Consider the following 25,253-nt stretch of genomic DNA (forward strand, 5'->3'; position numbering starts at 1 on the left):
CCATAGTAAAACTGAACGCATTTTGAAGACGGATCCGTCTTCAAATGCTTTCAGTTAACTTGCGTTTTTCCGGATCCGGCGTGTAATTCCGGCAAATGGAGTACACGCCGGATCCGGACAACGCAAGTGTGAAAGAGGCCTTAGGGGCTCAAATCCGGAAAAGAACTGATCAGTTTTATCCTAATGCATTCTGAATGGAGAGTAAGCCGTTCAGGATGCATCAGGATGTCTTCAGTTCAGTCTTTTTGACTGATCAGGCTTTTCAGAAAAACGTAGCATGCTGTATTTTTACCTCCGGCCAAAAATCCTGAACACTTTGACTGAACGCTTTTTCCCATTGACTTGCATTAACGCCGGATCCGGCGCCGTGTGTTCCGTCAAACCGGATCCAGCTTTTGCATGTTAAACCCGAAAAATGTGAAAAAAAAGTTAAAGTCCATAAATGGCGGATCCGTTTTTTCCAATGCATTTTTTCATTGTGATCAAAATCCTGATCAGGAATCAAATGTAATCCGTTTTCACACATTTTTTCCGGATCCGGCGGGCAGTTCCGGTGTCGGAATTGAACGCCGGATTCAAACAACGCTAGTGTGAAAGTAGCCTTACTCCAGTTTTTCTACTCCATTGCCCTATTGGAGTAAGACTGTATCTTCATTTTTTTGCTTATTTATTTTTAAATCGCACTGGATAATACCAAGCACAACCGCCATACAATGTACGGCGCTGTGCTTGGTGAGCAGAGAGAAGGCCGTGGCGCTTCTGAGAGCGCCGCTGCCTTCCTAAACAGCTGATCGGCGGCGGTCCAGGGTGTCGGACCCCCATCAAGCAGATACTCTTGCAAAATTCCTTTAACATGGGATATGCACCATTACAAAAATATGTCACAGACTGCCAACATTGATGACAGCAATAAAAGCTGCTCCTATGACTATACTGATATATCTGCACCTTTGTGCTGGAAACTGTTGAGCCCAAACAGTAATGAACATTGCGAGTGGCTGGAGAAGAACATTCGTAACATTTTTAGAAAAAAAAAAACTTGTCATCTACACACCTATCAGTGTTTATAGTAAATATGGGGGCAAAGGTTCTCATAGTGGAGCAGAAGAACCAATACAACAGATCCTTAAAAAATTAGGTTTGCTGGCATAAAAATCTTAACAAATCCTAAAAGTGACACTATTCATTGTCTATAACATTAGATTTTAGTTTTGCATAGCCTTCGCTACTTTTTGGAAAGGGGACGTGACATATAATAGTGACCGTGTGAGGAATGTTCACACCTCAGCTCTGGAATAAACAGGACACAGGGACTGGATGAAGCGTTATTAATGTACCGCACTGTAATCGTCTCACTGCCCCGGAAATACGGAAACTGTCTGTAAATACTTTGTTGCTGTTTTTTTCAATAAAAGAGTGACAAGGGCAGGAAGGGGACGTGACACAAGTTTTCTGGCATAAATGAAGCCAGAATATATTGCAGCTCAGAGATAGATTTCTGTTTAGGAGCACTGCTGGAGGAGGCGCCTAATGTATGACGAGGCCTGAGCCGGTCGTGATAAATCTCCCCCTAGGGATACTAGAATATTTCATAACTTTTTATTTTACAAAGGAGAAAAAAGGAAAAAGGAGAAAAAAGAAAGAAAGAAAGAAAGAATAGACAGATAGGAGTATAGATAGATAGATAAATAGATAGCCATGTCATGGATGGATTGACAGATACTAGGATGATAGATAGATAGATAGATAGATAGATAGATAGATAGATAGATAGATAGATAGATAGATAGATAGATAGATAGATATATAGATAGATAGACAGATAGATAGATCCTTCCTCCATACCATGTAGATTGAAAGCCCTCGCGGGCAGGGCCCTCTCTCCTTCTGTACCAGTTTGTAACTCCTCTTGTTCATACCTAGTGCAATTGTCTGTATTATGTATGTATTACCCATTTTCATATCTACAGCAACATGGAATGAATGCTGCTTTAATAATAATAACAATGATAATAGATACAGTAGATAGACTCTATAGATAACTGTGTGCCATCTACTTTTCAGTAAAGTTCATTTCAAGGCAAGTCAACTTGTTTGCATAAGAAAAATGATGCTTTTATCAGAGCTCCAGAAAAAAATCATCATTTAGCAAATCATCCTGTGAAGATCTCTTGTAAGATACAACTGCCTTTTCAGGTCTCCTCCCCTGTCTGTGTAATCAAATCAATACTAGTATTAAAAACCTCACAAAACCCTGTGTAATAACCTGGGTCAAAATGTTTATACTAAGGCCTTTTTCACACGGGCGTTGCGGGAAAATGTGCGGGTGCGTTACGGGAACACCCGCGATTTTTCCGCGCGAGTTCAAAACATTGTAATGCGTTTTGCACGCGCGTGAGAAAAATCGCGCATGTTTGGTACCCAAACCCGAACTTCTTCACAGAAGTTCGGGCTTGGGTTAGGTGTTCTGTAGATTGCTATTATTTTCCCTTATAACTATGTTATAAGGGGAGATAATACATTCTGAATACAGAATGCATAGTAAAATAGCGCTGGAGGGGTTAAAAATTAAAAAATAATTTAACTCACCTTAGTCCACTTGATCGCGATGCCCGGCATCTCCTTCTGTCTCCTTTACTGAACAGGACCTGTGGTGAGCATTCATTAAAGGTCAAGGACCTGTGGTGACGTCACTCCGGTCATCACATGATCCATCACCATGGTAAAAGATCATGTGATGGATCATGTGATGACCGGAGTGACGTCACCACAGGTCCTTTACCTGTAATGAATGCTCACCACAGGTCCTGTTCAGTAAAGGATACAGAAGGAGATGCCGGGCATCGCGATCAAGTGGACTAAGGTGAGTTAAATTATTTTTTAATTTTTAACCCCTCCAGCGCTATTTTACTATGCATTCTGTATTCAGAATGCTATTATTTTTTCTTATAACCATGTTATAAGGGAAAATAATAATGATCGGGTCTCCATCCCGATCGTCTCCTAGCAACCATGCGTGAAAATCGCACCGCATCCGCACTTGCTTGCGGATGCTTGCGATTTTCACACAACCCCATTCACTTCTATGGGGCCTGCGTTGCGTGAAAAACGCAGAATATAGAGCATGCTGCGATTTTCACGCAACGTACAAGTGATGCGTGAAAATCAACGCTCATGTGAACAGCCCCATAGAAATGAATGGGTCGGTATTCAGTGCGGGTGCAATGCGTTCACCTCACGGATCGCATCCGCGGGGAATACTCGCCCGTTTGAAAGGGGCCTAACAGAAAATCACAGTCACATGTATGATTCTAGGTATAGAATATACACCTGGGGTTCTCCCATTCTTCTGTTGGGCCACCCTCACACACAGTGTTATTTTGTGCTTTATCTTTTTCTTTGCTGGACAGATGATTGCTGAAAGTCCATTAGAAATTATGAGAATGTCTACACACAGCGCTCTGGTATGTAGCTTCAAACTGCAGCCTGCTGAACGAACAGCTCTTGTCAATACAGGTGAAACTCGAAAAAATTTGAATATCGTGCAAAGTTCATTTATTTCAGTAAAGCAACTTAAAAGGTGAAACTAACATATGAGATAGACTCATCACATGCACAGCGAGATATTTCAAGCCTTTATTTGTTATAATTTGGATGATTACGGCTTATAGGTTATGAAACCCCAAAGTCACAATTTTGAGGTACCCTTTGCTCAGGGGGTATGGATTAGGCTACTTTCACACTTGCGTTCGGAGCTGATCCGTCTGGTGTCTGCACAGACGGATCCGCTCCTATAATGCAAACGATGGTATCCGTTCAGAACGGATCCGTCTGCATTATATATTTTTTAAAAATCTAAGTCTAAAAGTTAGTCAGACGGATCCGTCCTGACTTTGCATTGAAAGTCAATGGGGGACGGATCCGTTTGATATTGCACCATATTGTGTCAACTTCAAACGGATCCGTCCCCATTGACTTACATTGTAAATCTGGACGGATCCGTTTGGCTCCGCACGGCCAGGCGCACACCCGAACGCTGCAAGCTGCGTTCGGATGTCCGCCTGCTGAGCGGAACGGAGGCCAAGTGGAGCCATACTGATGCATTCTGAGCGGATCCACATCCACTCAGAATACATTGGGGCTGTACGGAACCCCGAACGCAAGTGTGAAAGTAGCCTTAATTAGCTGACTAGAGGGTGACACTTTGAGCCTAGAATATTCAACCTTTTCACAAAATTCTAATTTTAGGCTTCATTAATGCAATTCCTTTTAATTTGCATTACTGAAATAAATTGACTTTTGCACGATATTCTAATTTTTCAAGTTTCACCTGTATAATATTAAGAAAGGCATAGAAGAAACGGTTTAAAAACCATTACTAAGACTGCATCTAAGAACTTCTGTGTTCTTTACACGCGTTTTAATACGTAAAAAAAAAAAAACTGTTTGAACCAGATCCAGGTACTCCAGTGCCAGCCTGAAAAGCCTAAAAATTTAAAACAATGGATAGGGTAGGTTTACCTGTAGAAAATTCTGTGCAGAACTAAAAATTTCATCCCAGATATCTGAAAGGGGTTGTTTCATAGATTTCTGCAAGCTCCATTCTGATAAACAGTTGCCAATTTCCTGCTAAAGGTGTTTTCTGGTACTTAGATATTGACAGCGTATATTTTGGGGAGGTTATCAATATCAGATGGGTTGGGGTCTGATACTCAGCAGTCTCACCGATCAGCTGCTACGGGCAGCTGCCGATACTGGACATTGTACAGAGGACAGAACCGGTAGCACAAGCTCCATCCACTGTGTAGTGGCCGTACTGGTGTACTGCAGTTTAGCTCCCATTCAAACTAAATGGAGCTGAGCTGCTGTACCTGGCGCCGGAAACTACACAGTGGATGGAGCCTTTCCTCCATTGTATAGTTTCTGGCACCAGCGGCTGCCCAGAACACCTTATTGGTGGGGTTGCTGGGTGTGAGACCCCCAGCGATCTGATACAGATAGCCTATCCTCAGGATAGGCTATCAATGTCTAAGTCCCAGAAAACTCTTTGACAGTAAAGCTCCATCTTTCTATCCAGTTGGAGAGGTTGGCCATGGACATATCCACAGGACCACCACCGATCATGATAATGGCACAGTGGTGTACATGCGCTCCATTCATTGTCTAGGGGACTGCCATGTACAGAGCTCAGCTATTTCTGACACAGAAGGATCACACATGTGCCCTACCACTCCACTCACACAATGGACCCGGGACCCCCATTTTAAAGATCAGTGGAGGTCCCAATCCCTCTAATTCATGATAGTGAGTCATTATCCTGGGTGCCAATTATGGAGTCTATTAATATAGTCTTGGCATTTCTCCAAAGAAGGAGCTTTAATTGGTGCTCACCTGCTGACCTCAACAGAACTCTACCTGACCCATAGGATTTGCCCATCCGCGGTACAATATGTGTACGAAAGAAAAATGCAAGCTGTAATAAAACAATAATTCTTGACGGGCACGAGACTGGAACACATGGCAAGTCCCCATATAATTATTTATATATGTATCTTCATTTTATTGACCAATTACTTGATGGCATAGCAAATCTCCATACTAACATGTCCAGGCAATTAAACTTGAAGACACGGACATGGATACAGTTTGTTTGAGAATCAGGAGTCAACCCCTGAAAGGACTATTCCACGCCTCCTCTACTCATATTAAACACTAATAGATTATAGACCCTCTAAAAATAAAATATGATATGTACTGTAAAGGTCCATTCTCATGCACATATTGTGGATCTATAATATGCTATGGAACCATATTGTACGGATTTTAACCAGAGAAATGCTGAGATATTACCTTACCACATTGAATGCCATATTACAGATGGTTACACCATAAAATGGCACAACTACACGTGCATGAGCATGAAAGTGGTTGTCCAGGATTTACATAGCGATGACCCATCCTTAGGGCAGGTCATTAGTGTCCGATCAGTGGGGGTCCGACTGCCTGCATCCACACCGATCAGCTGTTTGAAGGAGACAAGCTCTTCAGCCTCTGCGTATACCAAGCACTGCTCAGTACATTGTATAGCGGTTGTTCTTGGTATTGCAGCTCAATCCCATCCCATTGTATGGGACATGGATGCAGAAAGGACACACTGTTGATGAACATGAGGTCACAGGCTGAGGAAGAAGACCAAGCTCTCCGGCCAAGCACATCAGCCCCTTCCAACAGCTGATCGGCGGGGGTGCTAACCAATGAGCCACCACGGGGGCTCAGTGGTGAGTACTAGTGCCTTGCAGCGCTGGGGTCCTAGGTTCAAATCCAACCGAGGACAACATCTCCATGGAGTTTGTATGTTCTCCCCGTGTTTGCGTGGGTTTCCTCCAGGTTCTACGGTTTCCTCCCACACTCCAAAGACACTCTGTAAAGTGTTGCGGAATATGTCAGCGCTATATAAGTTAGTAAAATATTATATACAGTCAGGTCCATAAATATTGGGACATGGGCACAATTCTAACATTTTTGGCTCTATACACCACCACAATGGATTTGAAATGAAACAAACAAGATGTGCTTTAACTGCAGGGTTAACCCCTTTAATTTGAGGATATTTACATCCAAATCAGGTGAACGGTGTAGGAATCACAACAGTTTGCATATGTGCATCCCACTTGTTAGGGGCCAAAAGTAATGGAATCACAACAGTTTGCATATGTGCATCCCACTTGTTAGGGGCCAAAAGTAATGGGACAAATGGCTTCTCAGCTGTTCCCTGGCCAGGTGTGTGTTATTCCGTCATTATCCCAATTACAATGAGCAGATAAAAGGTCCAGAGATCATTTCAAGTGTGCTATTTGCATTTGGAATCTGTTGCTGTCAACTCTCAAGATGAGATCCAAAGAGCTGTCACCATCAGTAAAGCAAGCCATCATTAGGCTGAAAAAACAAAACAAGCCCATCAGAGAGATAGCAAAAACATTAGGCGTGGCCAAAACAACTGTTTGGAACATTCTTAAAAAGAAGGAACGCACCGGTGAGCTCAGCAACACCAAAAGACCCGGAAGACCACGGAAAACAACTGTGGTGGATGACCGAAGAATTATTTCCCTGGTGAAGAAAACACCCTTCACAACAGTTGGCCAGATCAAGAACACTCTCCAGGAGGTAGGTGTATGTGTGTCAAAGTTAACAATCAAGGGAAGACTTCACCAGAGTGAATACAGAGGGTTCACCACAAGATGTAAACCATTGGTGAGCCTCAAAAACAGGAAGGCCAGATTAGAGTTTGCCAAACGACATCTAAAAACAGCCTTCACAGTTCTGGAACAACATCCTATAGACAGATGAGATCAAGATCAACTTGTACCAGAGTGACGGGAAGAGAAGAGTATGGAGAAGGAAAGGAACTGCTCATGATCCTAAGCATACCACCTCCTCAGTGAAGCATGGTGGTGGTAGTGTCATGGCGTGGGCATGTATGGCTGCCAATGGAACTGGTTCTCTTGTATTTATTGATGATGTGACTGCTGACAAAAGCAGCAGGATGAATTCTGAAGGGTTTCGGGCAATATTATCTGCTCATATTCGGCCAAATGCTTCAGAACTCATTGGACGGCGCTTCACAGTGCAGATGGACAATGACCCAAAGCATACTGCAAAAGCAACCAAAGAGTTTTTTAAGGGAAAGAAATGGAATGTTATGCAATGGCCAAGTCAATCACCGGACCTGAATCCGATTGAGCATGCATTTCACTTGCTGAAGACAAAACTGAAGGGAAAATGCCACAAGAACAAGCAGGAACTGAAGACAGTTGCAGTAGAGGCCTGGCAGAGCATCACCAGGGATGAAACCCAGCGTCTTGTGATGTCTATGCCTTCCAGACTTCAGGCTGTAATTGACTGCAAAGGATTTGCAACCAAGTATTAAAAAGTGAAAGTTTGATTTATGATTAGTATTCTGTCCCATTACTTTTGGTCCCTTAACAATTGGGAGGCACATATGCAAAATGTTGTAATTCCTACACCGTTCACCTGATTTAGGGCTCTTTCACACTTGCGTTCTTTTCTTCCGGCATAGAGTTCCGTCGTCGGGGCTCTATGCCGGAAGAATCCTGATCAGGATTATCCCAATGCATTCTGAATGGAGAGAAATCCGTTCAGGATGCATCAGGATGTCTTCAGTTCCGGACCGGAACGTTTTTTGGCCGGAGAAAATACCGCAGCATGCTGCGCTTTTTGCTCCGGCCAAAAATCCTGAACACTTGCCGCAAGGCCGGATCCGGAATTAATGCCCATTGAAAGGCATTGATCCGGATCCGGCCTTAAGCTAAACGTCGTTTCGGCGCATTGCCGGATCCGACGTTTAGCTTTTCTGCATGGTTACCATGGCTGCCGGGACGCTAAAGTCCTGGCAGCCATGGTAAAGTGTAGTGGGGAGGGGGGAGCAGTATACTTACCGTCCGTGCGGCTCCCCAGGCGCTCCAGAGTGACGTCAGGGCGCCCCACGCGCATGGATGACGTGATCGCATGGACACGTCATCCATGCGCATGGGGCGCTCGGACGTTATTCTGGAGCGCCCCGGGAGCCGCACGGACTGTAAGTATACTGCTCCCCCGCTCCCTACTACTACTATGGCAGCCAGGACTTTAATAGCGTCCTGGGTGCCATAGTAACACTGAACGCATTTTGAAGACGGATCCGTCTTCAAATGCTTTCAGTTCACTTGCGTTTTTCCGGATCCAGCGTGTAATTCCGGCAAATGGAGTACACCCCGGATCCGGACAATGCAAGTGTGAAAGGGCCCTTAGATGTAAATACCCTCAAATTAAAGGGATATTCTCATGACGTCGTTTAATACTTACCTGCTCCCGGCGCGCTGTCCACTTCCTGGTTTTGGCACTCGGCAGGGGGCGGGCGCATGCGTGGCCACTGCGATTCCTGAGAAGAGCGGTGGCCGTAACCAGGGGAGACGGAAGACAACAGTCAGGTAAGTATAGGTTTATTTTCTTCTAAGGGGTGGGAATTTGTTAATTAAATATATTTAGAAAAATGATCACTGTTAAATCATTAACAGATTAACAGTGATCATTAAGATGATAATACCCCTTTAAAGCTGACAGTCTGCAGTTAAAGCACATCTTGTTTGTTTCATTTCAAATCCATTGTGGTGGTGTATAGAGCCAAAAATGTTAGAATTGTGTCCATGTCCCAATATTTATGGACCTGATTGTATACACACACTATTTGAAAAGCTCACTTTGCCTATCCTGTATTGATATTGTCACTGGATGTTGGAATAAAGTCAGCACTTTTTAACAGAGTTTGATGTTTTGGCATGTTATGGTACCCTGAGCTAAACCTGCGATCCACGATCATGTTGGGGGCTAATGGATTGATAAATGTGCCCATTGTGATATAATACATGCCCTATTCACATCTGTGGAGAATGCTGCTTTAATGGGTCCACTGCTATCTGATCTCTAAGACTCTGCTGACATTGCTACAGTCAGATTGGGCAATGATATTGGCTACAATCAGCCCGTCATATGGAAATGTGAAAATAAACCCCTTTATGTAATCTCCAGCAGATCACCTCAGCATAAAGGAAATGGCCAGGAGCCAACGCAAACACTGATTAGACAGAATTTATCTAAAGAAGCTTTTGGTGGCCTCAGTTAAACCCAGGAGTAAGGTTAGGACGGCACACAATAATATGTTCTATGTACTAGTAGACGTAATGGACATACAGAATATATATCATGTCACAGAGAAATGCTAGAATGGTTAACATATGTTAACTGAAAGGATGTTCAAGGTCATGATGCATTTTTCTACAGCATCATTTCCTGCAGAAGAAGACATGTCGATTTTAGAAAATACTAGTATTCCCTCATTCTTTTCTTAGAACTCTGCATTATACCGTTCCTCAGTTTTTCCTCCTGGAAATGCACAAATAAATTGACCACTGGGCATCACCATTCCTCTTGTCAAAAGGGTGTGTGTGTCCCTACATAGTGTGGTACTGTCAGCGCTGATTGGGAAGTATCACAGTCCATATAAAACAGGAGCGGTGACATTCAGCCGTCCATGTAATTCATACATTTCCAGATTAGGCTACTTTCACACCTGCGTTCAGGTGTCCGCTCGTGAGCTCCGTTTGAAGGCTCTCACAAGCGGCCCCGAACGCAGCCGTCCAGCCCTAATGCATTCTGAGTGGAGGCGGATCCGCTGAGAATGCATCCGCCTGCCAGCGTTTAGCCTCCGCTCCGCTCAGTGAGCGGACACCTGAACACTGCTTGCAGCGTTCGGGTGTCCGCCTGGCCGTGCGGAGGCGAGCGGATCCGTCCAGACTTACAATGGAAGTCAATGGGGACGGATTCGCTTGAAGATGACACTATATGGCTCAATCTTCAAACGTCCCCCATTGACTTTCAATGTAAAGTCTGGACGGATCCGCTCAGGCTACTTTCACACATCAGACGGATCCGCTCTGAACGCTAGTGTGAAAGTAGCCTTAAAAGGATTTTTCCGAATTTAGATGTTGGTTCGTGGCGGTTGCAGTAGCTGTCACGTGCTCCTGGATGGGCATAGGCGTATTGAGATGTCTGCTTCCTTACTTCATAGACTGTGTAAGGCTACTTTCACACTCGCGTTTTGGCTTTCCGTTTGTGAGATCCGTTCAGGGCTCTCTAAAGCGGTCCAAAATGGATCAGTTTGGATTCTAATGCATTCTGAATGGAAAAGGATCCGCTTAGAATGCATCAGTTCAGTCTCCATTCCGCTTTAGAGGCGGACACCAAAACACTGCTTGCAGCGTTTTGGTGTCAGTCTGACAAAAATGACACAATCTGGCACAATAGAAAACTGATCCATCCTCCATTGACTTTCAATGGTGTTCAAGACGGATCCGTCTTGGCTATGTTACAGATAATACAAACGGATCCGTTCTGAACGGATGCATGCGGTATCCGTCTGTGCAGATCCATGACGGATCCGCACCAAACGCGAGTGTGAAAGTAGCCATAATTCTGTGTCTCCTGCTAGCAACTGATTGTGGGGGTGCTGGATGTTGGACCCCCTACCGATCTAACATTGATGACCTATTCTAAGCATAAGTCCTGGAAAACCCCTTTAATGGCACAAGTATGATACAACACAGTTCTGGGGATAAAGAACAATTTTATAAGAAACGCGAGTATTTATTAAATGTCTTCAGATTAGTAATAGATGAATGTGCTGTACCAATGAGACTAATAAGCCACAAGGACCAAAAAGACAAAGCTAAAGGTGTCATTTGTCAGGTGCCACACCTGTCTGCTACTATATATTAAAGGGGTTATTCCCATGTTATAACATGTTGGCATATCATTACCATATACCATACAAATCATGAAATGGGAGGGTCTGACCATTGAAACCAACCAATTCTGAGAAAGATGGGACAAGGTCCCATTGGCTTTTCCTGCACAGCAGCGCTCCTCTCCACCCCCTTGTATAGGAAACCATAACGCAGCTCAATTCAAGTAAAATGAGGAAAAACTAACAAAACGGGAGAAACTACCCTAATTCTGAGGATTTAAGGATACATCTCCTGGTGATATGCTGTGGAAGGAAAACCCTTTTCAGCTCTGAACCCCGGACATATCCCTATCTTCACCCCTCCGGCTCCCTATTATAAGCATCTCATGCTCCGATGCTCTCCCTTGCACTGTATTGCGCAGGTCAAGGGATTTTTTCTTTATATTTTTACACTGCTAGGCGGTGTCCCCGGTGACGTCAACAGCTCTGATGGGCGAGCTTTAGCGTTGCCCTAGCCGTTTTACAGGCTCACAGCTTTATTTTACCTCACAGTGCATTTGTGAGAGGCATGCGAGAGCCTGGCTGTGAGTTAATTGCACGGTTCAGACCCTGTTCACACACCACGGGCAGGTTAGTGGTAGGACCCCATGCGTGCTGAGACACCGTGACGTGGAGCATGAGGGGCTCCGATATGTTCCTGACTGGAAGATATTGGCAAAGTTCTCAGCTTTTAACATCGGCCTGAGGAATTAGCTAGTAGTGTCAGTTGCGTATCGTTTCGGTACATTTTTTGCAGTGAATTGTGTAGGGCAGCGCTAAAGCCCGCCCATTAGTACCGGGCTAACTGCTAGGCGGAAGCATCCACCTTGCAGTCCCTACGGAGAGCCCGGTACATCACCGGATCTCCTAAAAATGCCTTTGCCCTGCGTGATTTAGCGCAGGGCAAAAAAGAGCATCGGAGCATGAAACGCTCAGATGCTCATAACAGGGGGGCCGGAGGGGGGAAGATAGGGATATGTCCGGGGTTCAGAGCTGAACCCCTTTAAGCAAGACTCATGGCACATTGAAGGACACTGCATTGTAAATGTAGAGTGGTAACTCATTCTAAATTTGAGAACATTTCACAATGAAAATCCTCTAAAAATGTTGAATAAATGACAAACGTACTTTTCAGATTTTTGGTACTAAATTTAATTTACTTAGAGGAGATATTAATTTTGGTTATCCCTTACTCCGTATACTTGGTAAAGTACATGCAGGCAGGGCCACCATCCCAAATAGCTAGCTCCCACCTCCTACACTATCTTGTGGCAGATTAGGTATATTACATTACATGCCAGTTAACAGCTCGGGGGGAAGGTTAATGTCAGGCATTTTGGGGCAGACTTATGAAAAGTCTAAGGGCCAGTTCAAACAAGTTTTTTCAGACTCAAAATCAGCTCCAAAAAAACTCTTCTAAACAGCCTCCCATTCATTTTAATGGGAAACAGCGCTTGCTTTTTTTTCCACATAGAAAAAAGAATCTCCAATTGAAATAAATGGGAAGCCTAAAAAGCACAGTTTAGTTCCAAAAACCACAAGCTTAGGCATCATGCACACGACCGTTGTTGTGTTCCGTTCCGCAAAATGGGTTTCCGTTGTTCCGTGATCCGTTTCCGTGTGTCTTCTTTTATTTTTGGAGGACCATCAGACATAAAGGAAGGTAAAAAAAAGTCTAAGACAGGTTTGCCATGCAAATGATAGGAAAAAAACGGACGCGGAGGTGCGGATGCAGATGACAATCTTGTGTGCCTCCTCGTTTTTTAGCGGTCCCATTGACTTGAATGGGTCCGCAAACTGTTTTCCGCGAAAATAATAGGACGGGTTATATTTTTTTGACGGACTGGAACCACGGATCACGGACGCGGATGGCAAACGGTGCATCAGCCGAGTTTTCAACGGGCCCATTGAAAATCATGAAAAACGGCGCAACGGACACGGAATAAAACAACGGTCGTGTGCATGAGGCCTAAATGTGATTTTTTTTTTATGAAGTAAACACCCACTGGTTAAAAAACAACCTTCAAAAATCACATCAAAATGCGAGCTGGATTTTGTAAGCGAACTTTCAAAATCAGTAGTGTGAACATACCGTAAAATAAAAACTTTGTAGCTGATGACAACCAATCACAGTGCAGCTTTCACTTTTCAGCAGCACTAGAAGCAATGCAAGCTGCGTTGTGATTGGTCGCTGTGGGGAGCAAAAATAGATTTTCTTGTGGAAAGTTTTTTGTAAATCTGCCCCAAATTATTTCAGACACAAATAATTGAGATAAGTGGGGTCTCCGGTCATAAAAATAGGCAAAACAAAAACTGCACGGTAAATTATTACTGTACAAAGAGACGCAGTATCATTCAACATAATTACTAAAATTAAAATACAATTAACTAACCCTTTTCAACTCTATATTTTCTCCTGGGACCAAAATAGAAGTGCGGTTATGAGAACTAGAGATGAGCGAATTTCATATTTTGAAATTTGTTCACACTTTGTTTACTGGTAAAAGGTGAATTGCGTTATGGATTCCGTTACCACGGACCATAACGCAATTCTATGACAGAATGCATAACGGAATGCCTTTAGAGCCATTCCGTCATAATAGAAGTCTAGGGGCTGCATAACGGATCCGTCCCATTTCCGTTATGCAGGGGAGTCCTCTTCTACATAACAGAAGACGGTCAGATCCGTTATGCAGCCCATAGACTTCTATTATGACGGAATGAATAACGGAATGCCTCTAAAGGCATTCCGTTATGCATTCCGTCATAGAATTGCGTTATGGTCCGTGGTAACGGAATCCATAATGCAATTCACCTTTTACCAGTAAACAAAGCGTGAACAAATTTCAAAATAAGAAATTCGCTCATCTCTAATGAGAATCTTTGCTTGTCAACATTATTTTCATATGCAAATCCATCACTGATGTCTGAAATAATATAGCGCTGACATAAAACATGATATACTGTAAGACAAGTGACAATTGTGAATCATAGATTAGCAGACCTGCAGAGAAATGGAATGTTTTATATGTGATCGTATATGGTGTAACTGTGTAGCAGAGGTGAGTATTGTCATTGTGCCATCATCTGCTGCCATGATCACTTGATGTGACATTATCATGGACGTCATATAACTCAGCAGAAATATGAGAGGCTGGTGGATGAGCATCAAGGAAAACTATGTTAAAGGGGTTGCCTCATCATCTGAGACGATGGGGGCATATCGCTAGGATATGCCCCCATTGTCTGTTAGGTGGGGGTCCCACCACTGGGACATGCACCTATTTCCTAAAGGGAGCCCTGAAAGTGGTGGAGGACACACTGCGCATGCGCAGCCAACAGGGGAGTAGCTATAGGGGATGCAGAGGTAGCAGTCGCTACTGGGCCCAGCAGCCTGAGGGGGCCCAAAGACCCTTGTGCCACATAAGAAGACACTGGCATGATAGAAAGTGCATGCTGGTCAAGTTACACCTCTAGCTGGAGGGAAGGGGTCAGGTCAAGAATTTGGCATGGGGGGAGGGGTTGCTATTTTAATGTTTGCTTCAGGCAGAACGAAGGCTATATGCTTCCCTGCCCCTGGCCACAAAGCACTGAGGGAGGAGGGGCCCAAGCTGAACTCTTGCACAAGGGCCCATGAGCCTATAGCTACGCCCCTGGCAGCCACCCTCCATTCATTTCTATGGGTCATGCGCGGTGTGCTCCCAGTCACTTCTGTGGGGAGAGGGCCTATGGTGGCAGGACCGCAGTCCTCCAGCCACCACTTTGGCCCGCTCTGTTCTTGATATAAGTGAGGTCCCAGCGGTGGGACCAGTACCTATCAGACAATGGGGGCACATGCGAGCGATATGCCCCTATTGTCTCAGATGAGACAACCCCTTTAACCTTCTGTAATAGGTCAGTGTAGCGTGGAGAGGAGGGCTGCTGTATAGCAGACAGAATTTTATTTGACGACTCTAATACAAGAGTCTACACATACCCAAAGAGCTAAAGTTTTGGTTTTGGTGTTCTCCAGCCTTAGACCTATTAAAATCAGTGTCCTCTCTGTGTTTCCAATTGGCACGGAGCGTCAATGCAAACAGTGCAGGAATGTAATACTGCCACCGATTACCCGTTGTCCATTGCACAATCCAAATTTTTAAGCTTGTTTAAAAATCTTCGTTTGCCAGCGGTAGATCGTGCTGTGTAATGAAACTAGACAGCATGGGGATGACCAATGGCATAACGATCACTCCTTCCTATACTGTGGAGTAGATCGCTGCATGTAATAGTAGCGGTCTCCTTCGCTAGCAAGCAGAGGATTGCTGGGAAGGAACACGTCTTTCACGACTAGATCATGTAGTCTAATACAGCCTTTAGACTTGTTTATTGGTAGACTTTTTGGGTGCTACTATATTTTGCTACCTACCAAATATTTACACTATAGAGTGCAGTCTACCCGAACAATAACAATATGACTACATTCCATCAACCAATGAGGAGGAGAGGTGGTTACAATGACCGAGGAACACCCGGGAACCTCCCAGCGCCTTCTGAGATGAAGAAATGAAAGTAGCCGACCTTAGACATTGAGGAGGAAGAAGCAATCTCCCATCAAGAGGAGGATAAAGCCTGGAAGATGCCCTCTGGTATGCTCCAGGTTCCCAGAGGGGCGCTACTGTACTGAGGCCATATAGACTTTTATAATGTCCCAGGCTGAGAAGGGGCTGTGGATTGGACATAAGGGGTAAAATATTGATGGCCTATCTTCATGATAGGTCATCAATACTTGACTGGTGGGAGTCTGGCTCCCAGTGCCCTAGCCGTTCAGCTGTCTTAAGAGGCCATAACTCTCTGGTGAGTGCTGCAGCTTTTTCCTGAGCTATTGATATCACATTCAATGCTCACATGGTCTACGTGTAGCTCAGCCCTTATTCAAGTGAATGGGCCTGGGCTGCAATAACGAGCAGAGCTGCTAAGCAATGAATGGAGCTGCACTTGGTATGTTGTGAGGAGGCTGCAGTGCTCAGCAGAGCGCCATGGCCTCTTCAAACAGCTGATCGATGAAGGTCCTGGGTGCAGGGGTGCACCACCAATGAGGCCAGGTGAGGCGACCTAGAGACAAGTGGGGGCAGTGGCTGTGGGAACATCTCTTTATATTTAACTGTATCACAGTATGCCTTAAACAGTAGGGCTGGAGGGGTTGGGTATCGTTTCAATTTTTGCCTCAGGCAGCAGAACGGCTAGGCCCACCCCTGCCTGGCTGTTGGTACCCCATAGATTAAATATTGATGACCTATCCCGAGGATAGGTCACAATATTCTACTCCTGGAAAACTCCTGTAAAGAAGACTACACATATGGGGTGCAGCTACAGAAAAAGGGCCCAGCCAGGACAGCCTGTACTCCAACGGCAAGGTCGATGAGATCCTGAAGTGGGTCCATGAGCTGCCTGATCGATACACCAGGCGTGCCGCTGGAAGCATTTATGGCATGCTGTAAATGACTGGTGCATGTTTGGCTGTTTTGAGGAGAAGCAGGATCGGTGGAGTTGCCGGACTCTCACAGATCAGACAATTACGACATATCCAATCCCCATCTATAGTCACCAATCTGCTCAGTAATACCATACATAAAGTATGACAGAGCAAATATGGAAGCAACGAGATGAAATTCAGGAATAGTTACAAAAGTCGGAATAATTAGATACAGTACTGCGCCGTGCATTCTAGATGCCAGGAATCAGACGGGATTGTAAGCCGTTTCCATAGATGATTATCGGCCTCATTGTAAACACTGGCTGATTTTTGGCGCATCAGATTGGAAGTTCACTGTGCTTTATACAGTGAAGTAGGGCGCAGCTGTGATCGCTCTTGCAAATCCTATTTATAACTGTCTGAATTGTGCAGCTGCTGAAAGCAAAATGGCTCGTGTTGTTGATGAGCAAATTAAAAAGCAGAAAAAGAAAGTAAAGAGATCTCGACATTCCAGGGGGGCTTCCTATTTAATCAAACATCAGGATGTTTCCATTTACTTAAGAGAAGGTTCCCTCCATAATGCATGACTACTTCGGAAACATAATGGTGCACGTCCCGGCAGTCTGATGTACAGGTTTTTAAACATAAACCTGCCTTGAAAGCAGACAGACGGAGGCGGCTGTACATCATAGGATGCGTGCTCTGCAATTAAATAGAAATGAGCGGCCCAGGATATTTCTCATCTATAGCTACGGAAGTTCCTATATTCTGGAAACTGTCTTCATTAATTGGATGTTATTCCAATTTATGTGTTTTTATCAAATGTTTTGGATGCTGTTTTTTTTTTACATTTTTTTTTTTTTAATTACCACGTTTTTTTTTTTACATTTTTTTAACACCCAAAAGAGAAGCACCAAAGGGATTACAACTGCCACCAAAAAATACAAATAAAAAAAAAAAATGCTGCAAAATATGTGGCATTTTTCCTAAAAATTGATGTGCGAAACCAGTCTTAAAGGGGTTGATGTAAAAAATGAAAATCAGACATCATATAGAACATGACAACCTCTTTCTAAGTGCTTGTTCACTCGACTGTGCCATGTTTTGCAGTCCGCAAAACATGGATGCCGCCCGTGTGCCTTCCGCAATTTGCGGAACGGAACAGGAGGCCCATTATAGAAATGCCTATTCTTGTCCGCAAAACGGACAAGAATAGGACATGCTTCATCATTTTTGCGGGCCACGGAATGGAGCACACGGAGTGCTGTCCACATCTTTTGTGGCCCCATTGAAGTGAATGGGTCCGCACTCGAGACGCAAAAAAAATGCGACTCGGATGCGGACCAAAACCACGGTCGTGTGAATGATCCCTAACAAAGCTAGAACCAGCCCTGTACCTCACATGGATCCAGAGATCTCCACATTCATTACTCCAATAGTTCTGCTAGGCTGGCAGCTCAGGGGCCAGTTCTTTCCCTGTAACTGCCACAGTAGATATTGCTGGTGACAGTTGAAAATTTAAACTGAGCGCATGCAACCACCTCAGCGAGGGAGAAAAGACTTAACAGTAGGTGGCGCTATACAGATACATTTTCTTGAATAACTCAGTGGCTATACAAACTTTTTAATTACATGCAATTACACAAGTATTCAGATCCAGATGCTGGTTTGAAAAATGTAGAATATTTTTCGTGCACAACCTTTTTAAGGGTATATGCACACGGCAGTGTAGTTTTTCAGATTTTCCACGTGGATTTTTGTGAAGTTTTCGCTGCATTTTTTCATCAAATCCACACCAAATCTGCACTTAATGAGCATCTAAAAATGTTTAGCAGCTCCAGATTTTTTTCATTTCTGTTTGCTATATAATTTATGTGCTTGTAGTGCATCCAACACAAAACTGATTGGTGTCTACAATTTGTTGTATAAAGTGCACACGGTGCGAAACACAATTTATAGAAGAATTGACAAACTGCGATTCTCCGACTTTGGCAGTTTTTTTGGCAAATGTACCTACATTGCATCTTCCATGTCCATGACTAGAGGGAAGAGGGATTGGAGAGCGTGTATAACAAACAGAACTGAATAATCTGGAGCTGCTAAACATTTTGAAGTAGTTAATTGTCCGGAAAGAGATGGGGATCGAACAGAAAATTATTCATGAGAGGAGCATATTGGATCCTGAAGTTAAATACCAGGTATCCAAAGGGATTCATCTACAAAACTCTTCTCATGTAGAAGTTCGTGTTCATGTAATGGTCATTCCCAAACCGAACGTCACCAGCGGCAAATTGCGCTCGTTTTTAAACAGGTGTATGTAGGTGCAAGCTTTTTTATTCTATGACTAAGAACTGTTCAAAACGCGTCAGAAACCGCAATGGATTTATGCTGGAACCGTTTTTATTGAATTTGGAATAAAGCTGGATATTTTACGAGATGCGAGGGATTTGGCTCATTTTCATTTCTGCATCGGTAGATATCCTTGATTTGGTCGACAAGGCGTCCCTGCACACGATAAAATGAGGATTGCGCCAAGCACATGAACTGTGGACAGAGGGAACGTGCGGAAGCTCCAAATTGCATGAGATATGTTTCTTTGAACTTGGCTACTTGCCCTCCTGGGTTCTTCCTACTGTAGATACTCACAGAATTATCACTATGAATTCATTTGTAGAACTTGTAGGATGTTAAAGGGGTCGTCTCACTTCAGCAAGTGGCACTTGTCATGTAGATAAAGTTAATACACGCCACTTATTAATGTATTGTGATTGTCCATATTGCTTCCTTTGCTGGCTGGATTCATTTTTCCATCACATTATACACTGCTCATTTCCATGGTTACGACCACCCACCAATCCATATGACCACCCTGCAATCCATCAGACTTGGTTGTCCCTGCACACTATAGGGAAAATGCGCTGGCCTCTCTGGTGGCCGGGACCGCGCATAGGCTGGTGCTTTTTCCACTGATGGATTGCAGGGTGGTCGTAACCATGGAAACAAACAGTGTATAATGTGATGGAAAAATGAAAAATGAATCCAGCCAGCAAAGGAGGCAATATGGACAATCACAATACATTAGTAAGTGCCTTGTATTAACTTTCTCTACATAATAAATGCTGTTTGCTGAAGTGAGACAACCCCTTTAAGAGCATGAATATTCAGAGATGGACACAGGAAAAATCACTTTAGTATAAAACTACATAGTTTATCATAAAGAAGGGAATTCAAGACGTATTATCCTATAAGTCAAGATTGATAGGGAACCTGTCAGGAGATTCGTGCTGCCCAAACCACAGGCAGCATAAAATCGGACCGGCTCCCTCATTACAGACAGCGAGGATCCATCCTGAAATGCTACGGCGTTTCAGAGAATACATAGTTTAAAAAGGACCCATTCATGGGGAGAAGTGGCACCTCCTACTCGTCTCAGCTTGATTGACAGGTGTCTCCCGATTTGTGTATAGCGGAAAGACTTGTCAATCAAACTGAACTGGGCAGGAGCCATCCCATTATGCTTCTAATATTTCAGCTGCTTCTTTAATTATGTCTTTTCCGAAACGCCGCAGCATTCCAGAATAAAACATATCTGTCTCTAGTGAGAGCCGTCAGGATTTCATGCTGCCCATGGTTCAAGCAGCATAAATCTCCTGACGGGTTTCCTTCAAGCTAGATTCATGTTGGGTGTTCTTGTGGAATTTAATATTTAAGACCATGGAAACTAGATATATTAAATCTCATAGCACAGAGGTTACTGGAACCTGCCATACATTCCCAATATGTTCTCCAGTTCCAATCATTCTCTCCTTTCTCTATGAGCTTTCCACCTTTTCTTTCCTTTTGATAACCTTCTCTTAGGCTACTGTCACACCTGCACTTTCCCTTTCCACTATTGAGATCCGTCATAGGATGCAATATTTTGTGCTGCAATGTGGTATTTGGTTCTGCTGGGGCGGTATTTTGTGCTGCACTGTGGAACCTGGTTCTGCTTGGGCAGTATTTTGTGCTGCACTGTGGTATCCATTTTTGCTGGGGCAGTATATTGTGCTGCACTGTGGTATCTGGTTCTGCTGGGGCAGTACATTGTGCTGCACTGTGGTATCTGGTTCTGCTGTGGCAGTACATTGTGCTGCACTGTGGTACCTGGTTCTGCTGGGGCAGTATTTTGTGCTGCACAGTGGTATTTGTTTTTGCTGGGGCCGTATATTGTGCTGCACTGTGATATCTGGTTCTGCTGGGGCAGTATATTGTGCTGCACTGTGGTATTTGGTTCTGCTGGGGCAGTATATTGTGCTGCACTGTGGTACCTGGTTCTGCTGGGGCAGTATATTGTGCTGCACTATGGTACCTGGTTCTGCTGGGGCAGTATATTGTGCTGCACTATGGTACCTGGTTCTGCTGGGGCAGTATATTGTGCTGCACTGTGGTACCTGGTTCTGCTGGGGCAGTATATTGTGCTGCACTGTGGTACCTGGTTCTGCTGGGGCAGTATATTGTGCTACACTGTCGTACCTGGTTCTGCTGGGGCAGTATATTGTGCTGCACTGTGGTACCTGGTTCTGCTGGGGCAGTATATTGTTCTTCACTACGGTATTGGTGATCCTGCCTACTTCTGTTTTCCTGCCATCTGTCAATTTGGATCCACCTAAAACATGGGGCCATTTTTAGGTTTCTTCTAGGGCCACTGTAAGTTCCCATTCCTCCCCTGGGCCCACCCTGACCGTTCACATCTATTTCCTCAGTATTTCAATCAGAGTTCTGTCAAAAACAATCTCATCTCTTTTTCATCAGGATCAGGTAAAAATCTTACTAACATCTTAGAGGGAGAGACAGTTCCATCTTGACTGGGCCATGGTGCGAAAACGTGTATAGAATATCAAGTGACATTTACTTTATCTGGCAGTTCACGCTCTGAACATTAGAGAACGCTGCTTGCACGTAGCCTCCCAACAGAGGGCCATGAAATAGTATTTTGGAGTTCCGCTATTGTGTTAAACATACCCAGAGAAAAACTGCATCTGGGAAACTGACTTTTTTAAAACCGTACTGGAATAATAAAAGCGGATAGGGAAATAGGGAGACAATATTAAAGGGAATCTGTCACCCTGATTTTGGACTATTAGTACTGCAGATATTGAGTCCAGATCAATATTTTTTTTTACTGCCCCTGGTTTCCCCGCTGTAAGCACTCTATCCAGGCTGCTTTGCTGTTCTAACATAATAGAGAGCACTTACCTGCGTATGTATTTCAATGCAGATCTGATCGCGGACAGCGAAAGAACGGAGGGCAGTAGGGAAATATAAAATAGTGATCTGGGCTTCATATCTGCAGGACTACTCGTGTATTACTGTAGATAATAAAATCAGGGGGACAGATTCCCTTTAAAGGTGTCTTTCCACCAAATAAAGGCTTGCAATGGGATACGAAATCATAGAGCTTATACTCCCTTCTCCCATTCCCCACCGCTGGTGTCTGGGTCCGTGCTGCGCTCCACTTCCGGCTCTTGTCCCGACACGGCAGGAAATGACTGTAAAAGACAATCAGCGGATGCAGTGATGACCCGCCTTAACCAGCGATTTGCTACCATTCCCAGCTGTGTGGGGACGTTAGTAGGAAGCGCAGCGCAGCAGGGACCCACGGACTGTATAAAGTATATATCATTCATTTCTTATCATTTCTCTTACTTGGTTTCCTTCATGTATCTTCCCATTGTCTGATCTGCCACCTGATCTTGGCTGCTTTGACTGCAAGATTCCAATCCCATGTCTGCTGGACCCATCAAACAGCTTCTTGTCCATGTGATGCTGAAGGTCCCGGGAACATGCAGCATTTTCCTCCAGTTCGGTAGCTCTGTGAGGGTAGTTTTCTTTGTTATTGTCATCTCTGCTAATTAGAAAGATATAGCAATAAACAGAATATCAACCCATGGGATGGTTATATTATAGGGCACCTGTCACCAGCAACCCCCCCCCCATCAAACGGTTTGCACAGACACATAGCCGTGGTTCGCCTGATTAGAACACTTTATTTTGTTGTTCTGAGGCTCCGTTCCCGAGTTATAATATGTTTTCCTAGTATACAAATTAGGCCTTTGGTGCAATAAGGGCATCGCCATTGCTCTTGTTGCGCCCAAGCTTCACTCCTTTCTGTGGCCAGTCCCTCCTTCGCTGCTTTGCCACTGCCTGGCTCCGTCAATTAAAGCAGCCAGGGAAGGGCTGGCAATAGAAATGAGTGGAGCCGGGGAGCAGCAAGAGCAACGGCGATGCCCTTGTTGCACTAAAGGACTAATTTGCATATTAAAATCCAGATCAGTGTCTATGCAAACAGTTAGATAGGAAAGGTGCTGGTGACAGATTCCCTTTAACCATTTCATTAACAAAATTATTGTCACCAGTGAGAATAGGCACTAAAAGGGTATTCCAGTAGGTACAACTTATCCCCTCTCCACCGATCAGATAACTTCAACCCACCGGAATACCCCTTTTAAGACACAGCATAGCATTAGCAAAACATGGTTGCTTTCTTACAGAAACTCTTGAATGGGGCTGAGATGCAAGACCAGAGAAGAGTCGAGCTGTTGATAGAAGTAAGTAGCGATATCTAGCTGGTCAACTGAGCTTAAAAAGTCATTTAATGAGCAGGAAACTACCGTATGTCAATTTTGCAATCATCTATACCCAAAATCACATCAACAAGGCTTCAAGAGTCGCATTATAAGTTAATCTCTAGGTGGTACAGAACTCCTGTTCTTTTAAACAAAATCAATCTGGAGATTTCCACGCTCTGCTGGAGGTGCGGTGGTGGGGTTGGTTCCATTACACACATCTGGTTTTCATGCTCTAAAATTGCCCCTCTGTGGCAGAAATTTAATCAGATACTCGCTGACACATATGGGACACGTGTAGAAGTTGACGAAGAACTCGTTCTACTGGGACTCTATAACAAAACACATAATATCCTTACAGACCGACTATTTCCCTTCTTACTTGCGGCGTTAAAGACCATCATACCTAGACACTGGTTGAGTGTAGAAATACCTACTATACAGGATTGGCTAACGGAAGTCTTAACTATTAGCCGGTTCGAGAAACTTAGATGGACTATTGCCGGCAACCCCAAAAAGTACCTCGGGATCTGGACCAAATGGAGCGATTATGTTTCTACAAACAGGATCTCCAAATATTTTGACTGAAATATATCTTTAACAAGTGAATTATTTTTTTTCCCTTCTCTCTTTCTTGGATTACTAAGGGCTCTTTCACACTTGCGTTGTTGTGTTCCGGCATAGAGTTCCGTCGTAGAGTTCCGTATGCCGGAAGAATCCTGATCAGTTTTATCCCAATGCATTCTGAATGGAGAGAAATCCGTTCAGGATGCATCAGGATGTCTTCAGTTCCGGACCGGAACGTTTTTTGGCCGGAGAAAATACCGCAGCATGCTGCGCTTTTTGCTCTGGTCAAAAATCCTGAACACTTGCCGCAAGGCCGGATCCGGAATTAATGCCCATTGAAAGGCATTAATCCGGATCCGGCCTTAAGCTAAACGTCGTTTCGCCGCATTACCGGATCCGACGTTTAGCTTTTTCTGAATGGTTACCATGGCTGCCAGGACGCTAAAGTCCTGTTTGCCATGGTAAAGTGTAGTGGGGAGCGGGGGAGCAGTATACTTACCGTCCGTGCGGCTCCCGGGGCGCTTCAGAGTGACGTCAGGGCGCCCCACGCTCATGGATGACGTGTCGCATGGATCACGTCATCCATGCGCATGGGGCGCTCGGACGTCATTCTGGAGCGCCCCGGGAGCCGCACGGACGGTAAGTATACTGCTTCCCCGCTCCCCACTACTACTATGGCAGCCAGGACTTTAATAGCGTCCTGGGTGCCATAGTAACACTGAACGCATTTTGAAGACGGATCAGTCTTCAAATGCTTTCAGTTCACTTGCGGTGTTACGGTTCCGGCGGGCACTTCCGGCAAATGGAGTACACGACGGATCCGGACAACGCAAGTGTGAAAGAGCCCTTACTAAGAACATGTGACAATTTTTGTTCCCCACCATTTGACCCCTTGTTTCGTTTTCCTCCCCCTCCCCTCCCCCTTTCCTTCCTTTCCCTTCACCATTCTACGAGTCCTTCTTGACTGACTTATACTGGTTTATTCGAAATGTTCTCATATTCAATATATGCTCTCCTTGTTATGAATCTGGAATAGATTAGATTATACACTGGATGATAATCATTAGAAGTGTTTTTTCACTTGTGATTTTTCTTTCTTTGTTTTGAACTAGGAAATAATATCTTTTTGCTGTTGTAATGGATATATTGCTCACATATATGTATTTGTAATGGTGATTGTTACCTCATTCCATACTATTGTAAGCTTTTATCGCTTTTACTATGCTTGTTAATAAAAACAAAATTTACAAGTAGTAAGTAGCGATGTTTTATGTAGGACAGTCGACCTCCA

The 25,253-nt window shown here is 44.2% G+C and overlaps 1 protein-coding gene across 4 annotated transcripts in view; it reads right to left on the bottom strand.

Moving 5' to 3' along the window:
- Nucleotides 1–25,253, bottom strand: part of FAM13C (family with sequence similarity 13 member C) — a 187,337-nt gene that overhangs the window by 113,197 nt on the left and 48,887 nt on the right. For 2 of the 4 annotated variants that reach the window (XM_040438224.1, XM_040438221.1), the window contains exon 3: nucleotides 22,476–22,677. In XM_040438224.1, the coding sequence (XP_040294158.1) occupies nucleotides 22,476–22,677 (202 nt within the window). The remainder of the gene's footprint in view (nucleotides 1–22,475; nucleotides 22,678–25,253) is intronic. The other 2 variants (XM_040438223.1, XM_040438222.1) reach the window with 2 other exon arrangements.

The sequence above is a fragment of the Bufo bufo genome, chromosome 6, assembly GCF_905171765.1.
Source record: "Bufo bufo chromosome 6, aBufBuf1.1, whole genome shotgun sequence".
In the NCBI taxonomy this organism is placed as follows: domain Eukaryota; kingdom Metazoa; phylum Chordata; class Amphibia; order Anura; family Bufonidae; genus Bufo; species Bufo bufo.